Source organism: Lathamus discolor, chromosome 14 (genome assembly GCF_037157495.1).
Source record: "Lathamus discolor isolate bLatDis1 chromosome 14, bLatDis1.hap1, whole genome shotgun sequence".
Lineage (NCBI taxonomy): Eukaryota > Metazoa > Chordata > Aves > Psittaciformes > Psittacidae > Lathamus > Lathamus discolor.
The window spans coordinates 3,221,938-3,237,594 of record NC_088897.1 but is presented as its reverse complement, the minus strand read 5'-3'; the positions used below and the strand labels follow the sequence as shown (position 1 = coordinate 3,237,594).

The 15,657-nt window shown below is 44.9% G+C and overlaps 1 protein-coding gene across 1 annotated transcript; it reads left to right on the top strand.

Annotated features, from left to right (window-relative positions):
• The first annotated feature begins 327 nt into the window (after window positions 1-327).
• LOC136022055 (myeloperoxidase-like) lies at window positions 328-15,003 on the top strand. Its single transcript, XM_065694924.1, has 14 exons — window positions 328-366; window positions 1,361-1,438; window positions 2,024-2,120; window positions 3,468-3,643; window positions 4,224-4,347; window positions 6,594-6,723; window positions 7,127-7,327; window positions 7,423-7,738; window positions 8,667-8,827; window positions 9,186-9,438; window positions 11,416-11,586; window positions 12,416-12,653; window positions 13,248-13,471; window positions 14,772-15,003. Exons 1-14 carry the CDS (start codon window positions 360-362, stop codon window positions 14,810-14,812), a joined length of 2,217 nt encoding a protein of 738 aa, XP_065550996.1. The 5' UTR covers window positions 328-359; the 3' UTR covers window positions 14,813-15,003.
• Window positions 15,004-15,657: the final 654 nt, after the last annotated feature.

Below are 15,657 nucleotides of genomic sequence, written 5' to 3'. Positions count from 1 at the left end.
AATACATGTTGGCAAAATGACCCATGTCTGGCTTCCCAAACCATCAGAGACATCAACCAATGAGGAAAAAGAAGCCAAATTCCAGCATGACCTCTTTGACTTGCAGAAAAGAAACGTGTGCCTTTTTTCTTTTTCCCTTTTTCTTGATTTGTCAAATTAAGTCAACATTTACTCAGAAGGAATGGGGAATTGTGCACCTTTATGTCTAATCCAGGAAAGCAAACCTGCAGATATTTCCTCTTGGCTCAATCTGGTCATAGTTTCTTCCTTCTTGGTCCCACCCAGGTCAGACCAGGCTAATTTTTGCCCTGATCCTATAAAGGACTGGCTTGTTTCCCAGTCCTTCCAGCTCTGCAGAGATGGCAGGTAAGATCAGTACTTTTCATTTTATATATGTATTTGTCTGATTTGGTATTTCTGGTGCAGGTGTTGGTGCATTCCACAGGGGAGCCCACAGAGATGAGGACACAGGACAGTGTTAGGAGCTGGTGGTCCTTCATACTAACTTCCCTCCCCATATATGAAATACATTCACTCTGAGAAGCAAGGAAAAGCAACTTTTCTGCCTCATGGAGCAATACCCTGCAGTATAGAATTGTAAGGGAGAAGCATCCTTCAATCCCTGTGAATTTGACTGAAGAATTTCCACAGATTGCAAATGTGAGATAACCTGCCCCACGGTGAGAAGTTTGTTAGTCCTTCCAAATGTTGTATGCCTTTCACGTTCTGAATGGTTAAAACATTGACTAAATTACTTAAAATATATCTAATTCTAATCTTTAGGCTGAAGATCTGCTTTCAGGGAAGGCACTGTGTCATTGTATAGGGCATTGGTGCGAACAGATGACACACATTTCTAGCATTAATGTGAAAAAGGAATAGACGAATTTCAGGGAGCATCAAGAAGACTAATAGAGTTGGTCAAAGGCTGGAGGACTGGTGCTAGACAAATCAGCTTGTTTTGCTTAGTAACAAGACAGAGAAGGCACAGAAGGACATGCAGGGTCTCCTCTCCTGAGAAACACCATTCAAAGGCAGGACACCAAGACACTGCCCTCTTCCAATTCACCTTCCCAATAGTCTCCATCACTGAAGCCTGTGCTGTACTTGGCTGCCTCTTCCTTGGCAGTTACTCAGCCCAGTTTACCAAATGTTCCGCAGCACAGCGATGTCCCTGTGTCCTGCCAGCATCCACAACTACAGCCCTCGCCAGCCAGAGTCCCACTTACAGACGTGGTCAGATGGGCGCTGTGGTTTATTCGTGGATCCTGAAAGAAGTATCCAAAACAAACCTGACAATGTTTTGATATCTCAGTGAAGCCCTGCACATTCAGAAGATTTATATTGCATTTCTCTCTAGGCTTAAACCCAAGAATTACTCTCTTAGGACCCATCATCACTCTCTGCTTAGTCGGGGCAACGGACTGCTCATTAAATAGTAAGTTTCTGTTTCTCCTTTGGATGCTATTGTGCTTGAAAGGGTGTGAGTCAAAATTCAGTCTGAGTTCCTAGTTAGATATAAGTCCAATATAAATCTGAAATACCCCATAGAGTGGTGCACTATCAATGAAGTCAATACCTAAGAAACTTGTCTAAGGAAATTACTTATTTAACCAACAGGTCTTCCATTTTATGGCATCATTTTATGGCAGGGAAACTGGGTCAGAGGTCATATATTTGGCTTCTATGCATTTCCCTACTCACAGAAAAGAATAGCATCAAAATGAGGGGTGAAAAATGACTTCCTAAAAGCCTCACAAAGCCATCAGAGCCAATTTTGTGAAGTGGATGATGAACTACCGCCTTAGGGGCATTTCTTGTCCTGTGACTTTCAGGACCTCAGAGTGAGATGAAACAGATGAGTAAAATAAGCACCAATAAAGGTGTCCAGTGGGAACTGCGTGTAAATGGAGTCACTGCACCTCAGCACCCAGCGGTGGGGTGGTGTCTCTCTGTAGCTCCTGGTGTACATTAAAAAGTATCCTCAATTTCTTCTATTTTATTTTTTTTTCTTTTTTCTAAGAAAAGGACTCCGAGGTGCTGTCAGACTCATCTCTTCTGAGCAGCATTAGTGAAGCCAGGCAGCTGGTAGACAGAGCGTATTTACATGCCCGGAAAAGGTGAGTTCTTTTTCATGAGGGCCCCAACATTGTAAAGAAATAAGAGAAAATGTATGCTTGTGTCTTCTGCTATCCAATCTATTATGGGGAGGGTCCCTAACTCAAGAGGGACGTGGAGCTGTTGGAGCGAGTCCAGAGGAGGCCACGGAGATGCTGCGAGGGCTGGAGCAGCTCTGCTCTGGAGCCAGGCTGAGAGAGCTGGGCTGGGGCAGCCTGGAGAAGAGAAGGCTCCTGAAGGGGGGACCTGAGAGCAGCTCCAGTGCCTAAAGGGGCTGCAGGGAACCTGGAGAGGGGCTTGGGACAAGGGCCTGTAGGGACAGGCCAAGGGGAATGGCTTGAACCTGCCCGAGGGGAGACTGAGCTGAGCTCTTAGGCAGAAGCTCTTCCCTGTGAGGGTGCTGAGGCGCTGGCACAGGGTGCCCAGAGAAGCTGTGGCTGCCCAATAGAATCATAGAATGGTTAGGTTTGGAAAGGACCTTAAGATCATAAATGCCCCTTATGTGGCTTGGAGCAAGCTGCTCTAGTGGAAAGTGTCCTTGTGCATGGCAGGGCATTGGAACTGAATGAGCTTTAAGATCCCCCAAATATTCCATGATTTATTATGGAGACACCTTTTTTCTAGGGCTCTCCCTGTAATAGGTGGAGAGGTCCTTTTGCCCAATTTGGCCGGATTCTGGTGTCCCATCTCAGTCCCAGGGCCACATTTCACCACCTGCAGTTGTTTCCTCCTCACCTACACTGCCACAGATGCCTCTCAGTAGTTCACAGTGGTATGAGCACAGTGGACACATGCTGAGTCCTCTTCTGACTGCTGAGGTTCTGCCCCTCCCTGGAAGGGCCATAGCTGTGCAGATCAGTACCCTGTCACAAATACATCTCAGTGGAAGTCAAACCCCAGGTACTCCTTTGTGTATTGTACCAAAGGCTGGTCCCAAGCCTCCGGGGAGAAGTCTCTTTCCACCCACCCTAGGGAAGTTTTTTCACACTGCAAGAAAGGCCCATGGGATAGGGAAGAGATGCAATAGGACCAAGGTTATCTCTCTTTTCATAGACTATATATTGTGACACACTAAATGTAAAATTGTATCCAGTCACTGAATAACTCAGTTTTCCACTGATCTAGCTTTTCACGTGATATAACAAAATTTACTGTGACAAGGATGTCATCTAAACTTAGAGTAGGGAATCACAGTGATTCATTTGCCAAAATGTGTTTGAGATGATGCGCAAAGCTGATGAGCAACCAGCTTGTCCTGCTGTGCTGTCACATCTAAGTACACACACCCTAGCATGACAGAGGAGGTCTGATTTCAGACAAGGTTCTTCATGAGACTCTTTTATGTTCAGCTTAAAGAGAAAACTAGAGGAAAAGGTTGCCAACCCAATGGATTTCCTGAAGCATTTAAAGGACCCAGTAGGAAGAACCAGATCTGCAGTCCGAGCTGCTGATTACTTGGAAACCACTTTGAAACGCCTCAAAATAAAGCTGCATGTCTCTGGGAAACTGAGATTCAATGTTACAGGTAATGTGGTTTCGACCAGAATACCTTAGAAACAACTAAGAGCCGAAAATCTGCCAAATCAGGAATATCAAACAGAAGCTCTGCCCTGGCTCAGAGAACTGCCTCACTACAGCCCTGGGAGAATAGACTTCAAGCATGTTCAAAGGCAGATCAACCACCTGTTTTATTCACCATCTTTAGCCGTGCCTGTCTCCTACCTCTGATCATAAAACCAGCCTAACAATAAACATGATAAACCTGGGACAGAACATGCTGAATACCAGGAGACTCTGGCCGCTGAAAACAGTAGCCCATTATCCACCCTGTGTGCTCATAATTTTGTTCCCAGTCCAGAGTAAGACATTGCTGGTGATGATATGGTCCCCATATTCCACTGGGAAGTTGCTGCATGCCAACCCATTTCCCTAAGCCAGCAGTTGAGAGCTGATCCACTAAAGGGTTTAGGCATCAAATTAACAATTCAAATCCAGCTGTTATATATCCACAGCTCTAATTCAGCACACTCAAATGTTGACCTAGAATACCAAAAATCTAAAATAAAAGTAAGAGCAGGTGTTATTTTGCATGGTTTCTCTTACAGACCTACTAGACAGAAAACAGAAGGAGGTGATTTCCAAAGAAACTGGCTGTGACTCTCAGATTCGTTCCATTAAATGCCAAAAAAATGACGTTTACCGGACCATCACTGGGGAGTGCAATAACAGGTAGGGTTTGCGTGTGGACAAAGGGAGTCTTGAGTCTGTACTTTAGCCCAGGATATGTGGCTTAAGGTCATTTGTGTAAGTACCTTTCAACAAGCCAATAGTAGTGAAATGCTCATTTTAGTGGTGCCTATAACAGATCACAGAATCACAGAATAGTTAGGGCTGGAAAGGACCTTAAGAGACAGGGACACCTCACCCTAGACTATGTCACCCAAGGCTCTGTCCAACCTGGCCTTGAGCACTGCCGGGGATTGAGCATTCACCGCTTCTTTAGGCATCCTGTTCCAGTGCCTCACCACCCTCACAGTAAAGAACTTCTTCCTTTAACCTGAACTTCCCCTGTTTTAGTTTGAACCCATCACCCCTTGTCCTACTGCTACAGTCCCTGATGATGAGTTCCTCTCCAGCATTCTTATAGGCCCCCAGATGTTTAATTTCTACTTATGGCTGGCAGAAAAAAAGATATTAATTTCTTGAAAATTTCAGATTTGAGCCCGTCGTCCTCCATCTACTTCTTTGGGTGAAGGAAGGGACTTCTTGGGATAGGGGGAGATGAAAAGTTGAGAAAAGCAGATTGTAGAGCTATGACAGCCAGCCTCTCAGATTGAGGCTCCAGGAACTTACTCCTCCACTCTTCTGTAGCATAATACTAATTTCTCCAGGTTGGTTCATATGAAAATATTCTGCTATCAGTATGTCTGTGTGGCTACTGTTGTGGATGGAAAGTAAATTAAGACTTTAATTCTTGTCTCTTCTAGATTCATGTATTGTGTATGCTTAGTCTGAATAAATGAGTTCTTCAGCTTTTGCACATAGCTTCCCCCCTGGCTCAAACCTGGGATCATACTTCTTCTTTTTTAATCAGAAGATGGCAAAATTTCCAGTTTAATATTTGGAAGTCAAGGCTTGCTGTCCTGTCACAGATTTGCTGCCTGGTATGCTAACTCCAGCCACCGAGTCTGAGTGGGACTTGCATCTGATGTGCACCTGATGTGAAACAGATGTGCCAGATGTGAAGACATAGGCCAGCTCTGCATCACACTAGCAGGGAGCTTACAGTCATGGTACTAGTGTTACAGTCTGTCTGCATGCTCACCCGCAGACCCCAGGGCCTTCAGCTCCCCAAGGATAGCAGTGTCCATAGATTCATAGAATCAACCAGGTTGGAAAAGACCTTTCGGATGATCAAGTCCAACCACCCACAGCACTGCCAAGCCCACCACTAAACCATGTCACTAAGGCCTCGTCTACACGGCTTGTGAACACCTCCAGGGATGGTGAATCCAGCACTGCCTTGGGCAGCCTATTCCAATGCCTGAGTACCCTCTGGGGAAGAAATTGTTCCTAATATTCAGTCTAAACCTCCCCATGCTGAATTTTAGGCTCAGGATAGGGGGTTGTCCTTGGCCTTGCTAATCTAGTGGGCTGCAAGGGGACTCTGTGGTATGTTAACATTTTTCCAAGATCTTGCTCAGCTTGACACACACACCATGAGATCGTGCTCAAGTATCTTGCAAAACTCTGCCTGCAGGGACGGTAACAGCAATCCAAACAAGAGCCATGGTGGAACTGGGTCCTTAATAATTAATGGAATTGCTTCAGCTGTGGTGTGGCAGTTGTTCTAGGGCATGCTCTGATTTCCCAGCACACTGCTGGGTGTTCCACTCCTTTTTTTCAGTATAGGCAGGTATTACCAGGTTTTGTGGATTTAAGAGCTTAAAACACCAGCTGATATTCAGTAACTGATTTCCTCCAAATAACCTGTGTTTCTGTGTCCTTAGGGCCACAGATCAATGAGCATTATTGTTCTTCTGAACAAGTGTTGCTGAGTTTACTGATTCAATTTCTTCTGTGCAGCGTGAGGCATTAGAACAAGTGGCCACAGATGCAGATTGCAGTTTGAAAGGTTCTATTTTGGATGTGGAGAAAAACTTCCTGAAGGGGCAGCTGTGGCACAAGTCCCCCCGGGTGAAGGATCTTCATCACTGAAAGCTTCCCAGCTGGGCAAAAGCATGGCCACCCTGATCACTGGTGATGGGTTTGATTCTGTGTGGAGCAGCAGTGGAGACAGAGATATAAATGCCAAATAAAATTAATATAATGACATGGGAAAACTTTTCTTAACGTCCAAAATTCTCTGTTGCCAGAATAATCAAACATGGATTAAAGTGCTGCAAAATGTTAGTCTCTACAAGTAACAAGCCTGCTCATTACTGGCATTTGCTTTTCTTCTTGTGATGCTGCAGGAAGCATTCTCATTTGGGGTCCTCGAACCGTGCGTTTGCTCGCTGGCTCCCAGCAGTGTATGAGGATGGAGTGTCTGTTCCCAGAGGAGCAAGTGAAGGAAAGCTGTATAATGGATTTCCACTCCCACTGGTGAGAACTGTTGTTCTTGTCCGGGTCACAGTACTGGACACTGCATCCCCCAGAAATGAAACAGTGGCAAGGTCTTGGTCCTCTCCTCTGACCTCACTCATGGAATGTCCAAGGCTCTGGTCAAGGTTCAGGTTTTACAATCGATTTTTGCACAGCCCGCAGCGGGGAGGCGGTGCCATCAGCGACCGGATTTGACATCGCACCGAGGAGGGGTGGCCGGGCCCAGCCGCCGGGAGAAGCAGGGGATGGCGCTGGGGCTGTGCCTGCCGCAGGCTGGGGCACGCGGAGCAGCGGGAATCCCTGGCACCACGGCCATGGGTGCCCATCGCTCACCCACTGGGGGCCAACACCCAGACTGTGCGGCACTGCGGCAGTCACGTGTTCTCATTTTGATTTCCTGCAGGTTCGACAAGTGTCAAATGAAATCGCTCACACGGCCAACGAGAACATCACTCAGGATCAAGAACTCTCTCTTGTCTTCATGCACTGGGGCCAGTGGGTGAACCATGACATAGACTTAGCCCCTTCCAGTGGTGCAGGAGTGAGCCTGGAGCTTCACTGTGAGACTGACTGTACCTTCAAGTCTCCTTGCTTCCCGATTAAGGTACCCTGAATTTCATTCCATCCCACGCTATCCTAAAACAGTAAAAATAAAACCTCATCACTTTCTGAGGCATTGCTTATGTTTGTTTGCTCTAGTTTCCCCCCGATGACCCCCGGATGCCAAGCTCACACTCCTGCATGCCGTTCGTCCAGTCAGCATCTGTGTGCAACCCCAGGACGTTTACTCGTGAGCAGATCAATGCCGTCAGTTCATTCATCGATGCCAGCACGGTGTATGGCAGTGAGGACTCTGTGGCAAAGAGCATCAGAAATCAGACAAACCAGCTGGGTTTGTTGGCTGTGAACCAGAATTTTACTGATGCAGGGCTGGAATTTCTGCCCTTTGAGAACAAAACAAAAAGTGTTTGTGCTCTCACCAATGAGAGCATGAACATCCCCTGTTTTAAAGCAGGTAAGGTGCATCTGTGGAGTAGTTTTCAGTGGTCCAAAAAGTCAAACAGGATCATGACGGTCAGTTGTCTGATGCCGCTTTGTATTTCTATGAGACACTGCAAGGTATGATTGTGTAAAGTGAAAGACAGACGACCCCCCAAATTAAATAATAATAATAATTGAACAATAACTGTTTAATTAAACATGAAAATTATTTGCTTTTATTTCCCCAAAGAGTTACAGCAAATCATCCTCCCTTTAAAATGTCTTTTCAAAGGTAGAAGAATGTTTCAATAGAATAAGCACCAGTGTTTAAAACTTCTCAGTTACCTTTTTTCCCTTCTTACCTAGAATTCATCATTTAGTTTTCACCTCAATCAATACTAACAATTAAACACTCTAATCAATTCAGTTAAGTCTCTCTGGTACCACCTTCTAAATGTTTCATATTTCAAATATCCCAACCTGCATCAGAATAGAAGTCGAGGAGTTTGACTAAAATTAAACCAAACTGATGACTCAAAACATAGAACTTATCAAAATGGGAAAGTCCATCATAGGCACAACACAAAAAAATGTGAGAAACTTGCAAAGGGAACCCTAAGAATATATACACAGCACTGGTGTAAATGATTTTATCTTTGAGGTATGAAAGGAAGGCAGGTACATTTCGCAAAATGAGACAGTTACAAGTGCTTCACGACCACGTGCAATGTAGTTTATATTGCGCAAAGCCTCCTCTCAAAGGGTTTTGGCTAAATGGTTTAAACAGAGAATGTTTTGTCTGTGCCAGAAAGAAATATCTGGCATGAATGGTGGCTGATGGGAAGCTTAACCATGATCATACGGCCAGTAACGCTATCAGCTGTTACTCATCTCTCCGAACAAAAACCTGCTGCTGAAATAAAAAGCAATGCACAAAATTCCCAACATATTTTCATTTATAGGTGACAAACGGGTAACTGAAAACCTGAGACTTTCTGCACTGCACACTGTCTTCCTACGAGAACACAATCGCCTGGTTACAGAGCTGAGGAAATTAAATCCTCACTGGGATGGAGAAAAGCTTTACCAAGAGAGTAGAAAGATTGTAATCGCCATAAACCAGGTAGTGATGATCACTGCTCGCTGTTCATCATGCTCATGCTTAGGAAGGGTTTTTCCTCCAGAAAAAGAATCATGCTTTGCAAATACAGTGGAGTTGTTTGAAAACTGTGAATAAGCATGGTCCATATGAGACAGCATGGTTATCCAGAGATTTTTATCATTATTTTACCTATTTATCAATTGTTTTTGTATTAAAGAATTTTAATATAGTGTGCCAAACTCATGCCATTGATACAGCTCTTTTTTCTGAAACTCTTAATAAACTCTGGTTCTGGACAGACTCCGCGTTCATACTCTGCAGTTTGATGGCATTTGTGCTATAGCTGCTGAAAACTTGATCTGCTTTTGTGCTTTTTCAGATAATAACGTACAGAGATTACCTCCCATTTCTGCTTGGGGAGGAGACCAGCAAGTGGATCCCTTCGTACAGTGGCTACAATGAGAATGTGGATCCTACAGTCTCGAATGTTTTTTCTCTGGCTTTCCGATTCGGTCATACATCAGTGCAGCCTTTTGTATCCCGTTTGGATGACAGTTTTCAGCCTCTAGGTTCATTCTCCCACGTTCCTCTTCACTTGACCTTTTGCGCTACGTGGAGAATTATAATGGAAGGTAAGAACATGAAACAGCCAGCAGTCCTGCTCTGGTCCCGCAGCAGACACTCATGTGGAGATCAGCTGGTAAAATACATGAGCCCAGACACATAAGCCAAAACCTGCTTTAGCTCCCACTTGTTTAACTGGCCTCACACAACTTACAGTGCCATTCAGCTTGGAAGGTGCTCATGACAGGTCTACCCAGGGGACTGCAGACAAATGGGTGGTCTGCTAATGTGGGGCAGCAGGACAGCCCTGCAGATTTGTCACCAAATGCAGCCTAACACTGGTTCTGCATTGTACCCAGGCAAAGGAGCCCTGCCAAAAACTACATGCTGTTATACTCCAAACACTGAACATTATCAAGCAGCAGCTCCTGCAGAAGCAGCCACTCTGGGGCAGGAGTTTGCATCAGAACATACAGTTTTGTAGCTTCTTTTGTACAGTTTTTTAGTGCTGTCTCCCTCAGTTCGTTGCCCAATAATTGCATTCATATCTGAACGTTTTAGGCTGAGAAAGTTGGGGCTGTTCAGCCTGGAGAAGAGAAGGCTGCGTGGAGACCTCATAGCAGCCTTCCAGTATCTGAAGGGGGCCTATAGGGATGCTGGGGAGGGACTCTTCGTCAGGGACTGAAGTGACAGGACAAGGGGTAACGGGTTAAAACTTAAACAGGGGAAGTTTATATTGGGTATAAGGAGGAAATTCTTTCCTGCTAGGGTGGTGAGGCACTGGAATGGGTTGCCCAGGGAAGCTGTGAGTGCTCCATCCCTGGCAGTGTTCAAGGCCAGGTTGGACAAAGCCTTGGGTGAGATGGTTTAGTGTGAGGTGTCCCTGCCCATGGCAGGGGGGTTGGAACTGGATGATCTTGAGGTCCTTTCCAACCCGAACTATTCTATGATTCTATGTCAGTAAATAACCAGAATATATAACAGATTAAACCTCCTTCTCAGGTGGCAGAACATCTCGCAGCTCAGCATTGCTCACAGTCACTCTGGTGCAACTGCTCATGCTGTTGTAGGAAGCATGAAACTCACTGTATCAAATGTCAGTCAAAATTTCAGTCAGTCTAAACTATTACATCCTCCAGTCTAAACTATTATGTATGTATTTAGTAAGCATTGCCAGAGGGTGAAGCGTCCGGTTTAACTGAGCTAAGACAGAACAATTGTGTCCTGAAGGTAGGCATCTCTCTTCAGGACTCTAAAGGGAATTGTGGGGCCCTGCTTTTATACAGTTGATATCTGCAGACACAAATCTTTTCCAGGAAGACAAATGTCTCTTCCAAAATGAGTTATCTAACTGATTATGGAAAACATACCAAAATACACATGTGCAGTCAATTTTCCTGTGTTTTACTGATACTGTCTCCTTAAGGGCTATGAAAAAGACCTAGACAAACAGACATGGATTGATTCCATCATTGCATGTAATGTTTTAAGAAATATTTGTCAACTAATAGCTAATTACAAACAAAATCAATTGCAAAAACTAAACCTTGAACAGAACCTTGGACATTCCATGAACGCCCCATCCCTGGCAGTGCTCAAGGCCAGGTTGGACAGGGCTTGGAGCAACCTGCTCTAGGGGAAGGTGTCCCTGCCCATGGCAGGGATGGGCTCTAAGGTCCCTACCAACCTGAAACATTCTATGATTCTGTGATCAGTACATGATGGGTACTGACAAGCTATGGAGTAGTTCTGCAGAAAGGGATTTTGAGGTCGTGGTGGACAACAAGTGAGCTTAGGGCTGTGGAAGGGAATGATGAGGGATGAGGAGGGGTGGGGAACCTAGTTACTAAAGTGGGACCTCGTCTACTGGCATATGCAGATATGTACACACACAATAACATATGTTGAAATGGAAATACGGAGTTAAGTAAACTCCACACAGCTCAGAGTAGAGAAGACATCTCATGCAGCACTATTATTTCAGCTGCAAAACGGGACCATCAAAACTGCAACTTGGTATTTCTCTTGATTTGCAATGAATGCAGGTGGCATTGACCCATTGATAAGGGGCATGGTAGCTGATCACGCAAAACTGATGAAACAGAATCAACTGCTCATTGAGGAGCTCCAGAACCACCTTTTTGAACAGACAGAGACAATGGGTCTGGATCTCGCAGCCCTGAACATGCAACGGGGAAGAGACCATGGCCTTCCAGGTAAGGAGACACAAATTCACTTTTCTTGTGAACAATACCCTTTTTGCTTTTGCTGCCTATAGCAATTCTAATATACTAAGCTTTTTCTATACCATTGAGAAGAAACAGTATCATGATTTGAGGGAAAGGGATGGATCTGTACTAGAAAGGCCTCTGTATTATAAAGATGTTTTTTCTGAGGGATTTATGAAAAGGAAAAAAAGGCTTGGAAAGCAATGATAGTTGGGATAATGTAATAAGGAGGGGTAGAAACAGTGGTGTGCTGCAAAGAGAGAACATGCATGGTATAGAAGGTACAGACAGAAGCAACCAAGCTCAGGTTTCAAGTGGGCTAGGCAGACCATCTGTGCTTTGTTCTTCACCAACCAATGATTGTTTTGTGTCTTCAGGCAATCTGGAGCTCTGAGCAGAAGTGGCTTGCACCCACAGGTCTGATTGCTCCCATGCGCTGTAGAATGGGTGCTCTTGGGTTAAGCACAGCCAAATGTTCTTACCTAGGACTTCAGTCCTAGAAGTTTTGCCTCCCAAAAATGCAAGGGCTGGTGCATTCACTCTCAGCACTAGGTACCTCTAACTGACAGGATGCAATGAACTTGTAGTCACATGCAAAGACAACCCAAATTGTCAGTTTAGTGCGTGTGTACAAAATGCACATTTGGAAACAGGGCATTTGTTGTGACTATCTAGACAATCATGTCTTCCGGCTCCTTTAATGTCATGAGAAGAAGCAGACATTGTTTATGGGCCAAAGGGTCTGTTTAGGTCCTGAGCCTAGGTGGATGATGGAGAGACATAGGTCCTGGTGTTTCTGCTGTTCCTGCTTTTGCAGGTTACAATGTCTGGAGGCGCTTCTGTGGGCTCTCCCAGCCTCAAAACATAGATGAATTCTCTGAGGTTCTGGGCAATTCCAAACTGGCCAAAAAGTTCATGGACTTGTATGGGACACCGGACAATATTGACCTCTGGATTGGGGCAATCACAGAGCCCTTTGTTCCGCAAGGCAGAGTTGGACCTCTCCTGGCCTGCATCCTTGGAACCCAGTTCAGGAACCTGCGTGATGGGGACCGGTAGGTAGCTCTGAGAGCAAACCTTCCCCACGGCATTTAGTATGAAAATAAAATGCTGACATTTTGTGCAACACACTCATCCTGCTGTCTCCGAGATGTCAGTGAGTGCTCCCAGCAAGGCTCAAACCTAGATTTTAGCCCATTTGCCAAAGGACTCTTTTGCAGCCCATTCTTATGGACCCATGTGGCTGAGGAGCACCAGCTCCTGGCCATAGGCAATTTGCAATAGTCTCTGCCTGAGGTGACATTTGCTCTCAGGGCACAAAAGGGGAGGCTCAGTCACTGCACTGGTGATGCTGCCTGGGAGAGGCAGGCTCTCTGCAATGGCAGATGAGTGGCAGAATCCAGATTTGGTGATTCAGGAGATGCGTCTTTCCAAAGGGGTGCCTGCTGCCTGAAGGTGGATCCAAGCAAAGACTCACATGCAATCATAGAACAGAATCATAGAATAGTTTGGGTTTGAAAGGACCTTTAAAGGTCATCTAGTCCAATCCCCCTGCAATAAGCACCATAGTCAGGTTGCCATCTTGCCAAGTAACCAGCACCAAATGCCTGCAAGAAGACTATAAGCTGCTTCTGAAAATATTGTTACAGATTCTGGTGGGAGAACCCAGGAGTTTTCACTCTGCAGCAGTTGCATGCATTGAGAAATATCTCGCTGTCAACAGTGATCTGTGACAATACTCGTATCAAAAAGATACCCAGGGATGTGTTCAAGATCAACAGTTATCCTGAGAACTTCACTGACTGCCACGAGACTGACAAACTCGACCTCTCACCCTGGAAAGATGATGATGAGCCAGAGAGTAGCACAAAAGGTATGGAGCTGTCTGAAGTCTGCCAATAACAATAAATGCTCTACAAGGTCAAACTCTTCCATGCCCAAAGAAATAGAACAACTAAGGTCATCACAGTGACTCTGCCCCCTCCCAGAGTCCTTGAGCATCCATTCAGCTACACTCAGACTCCACTGGAGGCAGAGGTGCTGTTAGCCTAGTCTTCTTGCAATCCATCGCCTTCACCATCCCTTACTAGTCTGCCTCTTCCTCTTCAGTTAGATGGGAAACCCCTGAAAATCCAGTCTGTACTGGTCCTTCTCTAAATGCCTTATTCCAGGACAACTGTAGTCTTACTTCACAGGAAGGGTCTCCTTGAAGAAATCAATTAGAATTAGCCAAATTCTTACTCTGCTGCTTCAAGGCCCTGCCCTCCCCTTTAAAGCATTTTAAGGTCTATCTAGAGTTGGTTTTACACCGTATGGCCTGACACACCATTGTTTAACACACGTAGTCAGACATCATGGTGTGCCACATCCTGAAAGATAGTAAAAACATGTCTTCACATGAGAGATGTGGACACCAGCTGTGTCCTCCTACTGATACGTCTTTGGCATGGGCTCTCCCACTCGAAAATACTGTAGGGAGAGCAAAGACTTGCTGAAGACAGCTGTGACCTAAGCAGAATGGACTGGATTGGATTTTTCCTTTTGGTAACCCATTTCTAGCTGAGCAGAATACCTGGGGATCACCTATTCTGTCCTTCTGCAAGACACAGACCACAAAGTATCTCCATGCAGTTCTTGTACTGAGTTTGATTAACTGTGTTTGAGAGAGATGTTGTTAAAGAAAGACATTTGCACTTAATATAAAGACTAAATTATGGTGATTGCACCCCATTCTTTAGGAGCCAAATCCAGATGATGCTCGCCTTCCCTCTAAACAGTAGAGGTTTCCTGATTTCCATTATTAACTTGGTCTTATGGTCACTAAAATTTGCTGAGCTGCTTCCTGTGGCTCTTTCATCACCAGGCTGGGAGGAAGCTGAACTGCATTTGCTTAACCCAGAGAGAGTGAAACTCCAGGGTGTTAAAAAGCAGCTACTAAAAGTTTAACCTTTTCAAGTACCAAGAAATTCCTGCAAAACCCCTCATCCAGAGGCAGGCTGATATTACGTCACCAGAGGTACCTTTTGACAAGTCTGGAAGGGGTCAGCTGCTATTCAGGTACCCATTCACCAGTGACTGGTTTTAGCTATGGAGTCAAATAAGAATGTGGGAAGAAATATTATGTCCGAGGAAGACTTTCTGCCTCTCAGTAGCTTTTTCTGCTTCATTGACAGTTTCTAACCCTGCTCGTCAGTCCAGCAGTGGAAACTCCTGATGGTGCCATGGAGCTGCTCTTGGGAAACTGCTGCCAGTACATCGTGCTCAGCTGACTGCTCTCAACTGAACCTTGGCACATGATTTCCCAGAGAGGAGCTCAAGACTATGTCTACTGTTTTATTTGCTGTACTGTGATTTTAATATCATTTATCTGTAACAGCTTCCAGCAATGTAGGTCTTCAAATGGAAGGGTGATGACATTTTATTGTCTGTGGCACTAAAAAAATATTCGGAGGTATGCAAGGCTTGGTTGGGTGCTGGATGCTTTATGACTCTAAAGGCACAGACAAGACAAATCGTTCACTTTTCATCCCAAATTGGTGTAAAATCTGGAAGTTATCGTGCTTGCATTTCAAATTAAAACCCTTAATAACTGCTCAGAAATTAGCAAGTTCACATAATCCTTAGCAAAACTTTCCTTATCTCCTTCTAGACTTGCACAAGAGCATAAACTAGGCTGTTCCGAATTGGCGGTGAAATGTCAGTCTTTGAAGACACTGGAGAACGGTAGCTGCATCTTGAAGTCTAGGGACATCTTTCATCTAAATCCTACAGTGAACGTGTGTGTGTTTGGGTGTGCTGGGCAGCAACAAAATACATTGTATGCACTCGTCTACATTTGGCATCAATTCTGATATGTCAAGTGAGTGTCCGAAACATGATTCATAGCTAAACGTATCAGCATAAAAAAGCTGCCTGGTATGGAAATCACAAGCATTAGCTAAAAATTAATCATCTGGCAGGGATTATCACTCCCAAGACCCCATTAAGTCCATAAATACCAAACACATAAAAACAATATTGTTTCCGTCTCCCCTTGGCACAACCGGGAAGGAAGGAAGG

Coding starts and splice junctions, on each gene's coding strand:
- LOC136022055 (XM_065694924.1), top strand. Junction 4,348..6,593: donor ACTGGGGAGTGCAATAACAG/GTAGGGTTTGCG, acceptor GTGATGCTGCAG/GAAGCATTCTCATTTGGGGT. Junction 13,472..14,771: donor GCCAGAGAGTAGCACAAAAG/GTATGGAGCTGT, acceptor CTTCATTGACAG/TTTCTAACCCTGCTCGTCAG.